This window comes from Merops nubicus, unplaced genomic scaffold (assembly GCF_000691845.1).
Source record: "Merops nubicus isolate BGI_N331 unplaced genomic scaffold, ASM69184v1 scaffold14628, whole genome shotgun sequence".
In the NCBI taxonomy this organism is placed as follows: Eukaryota; Metazoa; Chordata; class Aves; order Coraciiformes; family Meropidae; genus Merops; species Merops nubicus.
The window spans coordinates 23372-26218 of record NW_008627834.1 but is presented as its reverse complement, the minus strand read 5'-3'; the positions used below and the strand labels follow the sequence as shown (position 1 = coordinate 26218).

At 60.2% G+C, this 2847-nt stretch overlaps 1 protein-coding gene across 1 annotated transcript in view; it reads right to left on the bottom strand.

The window, feature by feature from the left end:
- Positions 1–313: 313 nt before the first annotated feature.
- Positions 314–2847, bottom strand: part of SLC5A10 (solute carrier family 5 (sodium/sugar cotransporter), member 10) — a 7578-nt gene continuing 5044 nt past the window's right edge. The window contains exon 5 of the mRNA XM_008946481.1: positions 314–466. Within this exon, the coding sequence (XP_008944729.1) occupies positions 314–466 (153 nt within the window). The remainder of the gene's footprint in view (positions 467–2847) is intronic.

Below are 2847 nucleotides of genomic sequence, written 5' to 3'. Positions count from 1 at the left end.
GAAAGAGGGAGGGAAATGAGTTGGGTGAAGGGCTCTCAGGTTGTAGGTTCTGCACTAGGTGACGTAGTCCTGCAATAGGAGAAGCCTGTTTGCTTACTGCTGGGACAAAGAGGTCCACACACAACAAGGCATTGAACCCTGAGGTGGAGGAGGAGTTATTCCAGCTGAAAAGGAGAGGTGTGGAGCCACTGCCTCAGCTGGCACTCCAGAAGGATGTTCAGGTGCTGGGCATGGGACATGGACCCCAAAGACCCTCCATGAAGAATAAAGAACCCATAAAATAAAATAAAAGCAGGAATATAAGCAGTGTGGGTCAACCAAAGAGGAAGGGCCGAGGCCAGCAGATGCTGAGCAGCCTACCTGCCATGGTGTAGAGCCCCGTGACCGCCAGCATCAGGCCAGTGGAGAGGTAAAGGTCCCAGCCCAGGCAGACTTGCACAAAGAGGGCCCCCGAGTACAGGTCTGTCTGGAAGAAGAAACACGAGGGCTGGGACAGGTGCCAGCACCCAAGGGCTGTGCCACGAGCAGCACGGCAGGGGAACAGTCAGCACAGGGGGTATGGTGAGGACGTGGTGCTGTGTTGACAGGAGGATGCCTCCCAAAGCCAGCACTGAAGCCTGGGGTCCCCCCCAGGTGGCCACGTCACTGCTGGAGGGGTGTCACAGGCCACCTTCTCCCAGAGAGCAAAGCAAGCAGCTCCAGCAGTCTGGAGCTCCAGCAGCTGGGCTCAGCTGGATGCAGGTGGTGGGGTGTGAGGGTCAGAGATGGGATATTTTGGGGCACCGGTGCTGCCACAGCCCTTGAGAGCAAAGCAGGGAGCTGGAGATACTCAACCATTTGTGGGATCAAACTCCAACCTTGTCGCTGCCCTCAGGCTCTCCAGGTCCCCCCACTGATAGCAGAGCCCTACTCTCCAGCTGGCATCTCACCATGCTTTCTGCAGAGCTCTGGAGATGAGGCACCTGGTCCCAACCGAGGGGCTGTGCTCCCCCAGAACACCAGCACCCATGGGTGCTCCCCAGAGGCAGCCCAAGTCACCCCAGCCCAGCACACCCGTGCTGCTTCTGCACCCCAACAGCCCCCTGATGCACGGGAGGGGGGTGGCTGTAGCTGGTGTTTCACGTTCTGCTTGGCAGGATTCACCCTCCTGGCACCCGTGCTGCTGGTGAGGAGGCTGCCAAGGACCTGCTCCCCTCCTCCCCAGCTGCAGCCCCACGCTCTGGGACGTCAGACTGGTCAGGAGGGTGGCAGCAAGCCTGGAAAGGCTGCTGGGGGCAGGAGGGGATCTCCTGCCAGGTGCAGGGACTTTTCGAGGTGCTTGCTGGTACCTGCAGTGCCTTTGGTGAGGGATGGGGCAGGTCTGCACCACGTTACCTTGAGCGAGGCTGGGGTGGGTGCTGGTGGGGCAGAGCAAGGGGCTGCCCTGCTCCCTGGGGGCTGCACCAGCACAGCCACCCCACGGTGAGGAGCACACGTGGACAGCCCCAGCGTGGACCCCAGGATGGCCCTTCCTGACCCTGGTCCCAACAACAAGCCACCTCTTTGCTGAGCATTCCTGGGAAATGATCTCCTCCTGGGTTTGCAGAGATGGGGAAACCAAGGCATGGGCAAGAGGCAGAAGGTGCTTTCCGTGCCAAGGGGGAAGCAGCATCCCAAGGGTCCTGCACCCCAGCATGGAGCAGCACAAATGCATCCTCCAACACGTCCCCTGGCCTTTGCAAAGCCTCTGGGAGAGGCTTGAGGGTTCTGCTGTGTCACAGAAGGACAGACTGACTCCACATCCAACACGTGCCCCCACCAGCCCCAGCACCATGTCCCACGGGGACATCAGGAGGGTGCCTCTGCCCAGAGGAGCCTGCACAGGCCTGCAGCTCACCCAGCTGCCAAACGCTCTCCAGATGGCTGACATCCCAAAAGTGACCCTCGTTGCCCACCCGTGGGAGGGCTGGACCCACAAGGGGAGGTCTGGTCCTGTGGGAAGGAGACAAAGCAGAGCGGAGGGAGCTGGGGCACCTCCTCCAACACAAGCAGCAGTGCTGCTGGAGGACACTGCTGGAGCTGCCCCTGCCACCACCACGTCTCCACCCCCAGCTGAGATCCAGCCATCCACAGGGCTCGGCTGGCTACCTGCACAAAAACCTTGCTTGGAGGAGGAAAGGAGGCCAGCAGGGGCAGGAAGAGGCAAGCCAAGCTGACTCCACACCCTGGCCGGGAGCCGTGACGGCTTCCCAGAGCCAAGACATCAGCTCTGCTTTGACATCTTCCCTCACACACCTCCCAGCAACCATCCCCCAAACAGCAGGGCTCTCTTGCCTGGTCATGTGGGAGCAGATGCTGGGGATTAAACCCCGTGGAGGACTGGTGCCCTTTCCCACATCACACCTCCTTTCCCCCAGCCCTGCCCTGCCCTACCTCCTCCCACCCCCGCCCCAGCCAGCTCCCCACACAGGACCCCAGGAGCATCCCCAGGGGATGGAGAGGGGCCACCAGGGTCCCTCAGTGGAAGACCCAAGGGGTGTGCTGCTCAGCAGGGCTCCATCAACCACAGAACCCAGGAGGTGAGCACACACCCAGCTTCAGCAGCACACAAAAGCCCATTCCCTAGCAGATGACCCCACACCATTAGGTGTAACGTTGATGAAATCTCAAACTGAGCTGACTAGAAGAGCACTTACACCATCAGCTTGAAGATCTTAATTGAGGGACTGTTCCACAACATCTGGACCAGCCTTTACACCACAGTCATGCCTGGTATTCCCAAGGGAGGTACTCCATGTCCTCAGCTGCACTTAGGCTTGGCCATATCTCTGGGAGAGCCCTTGCCAGCACCAAGAGGCAATTCAGCCC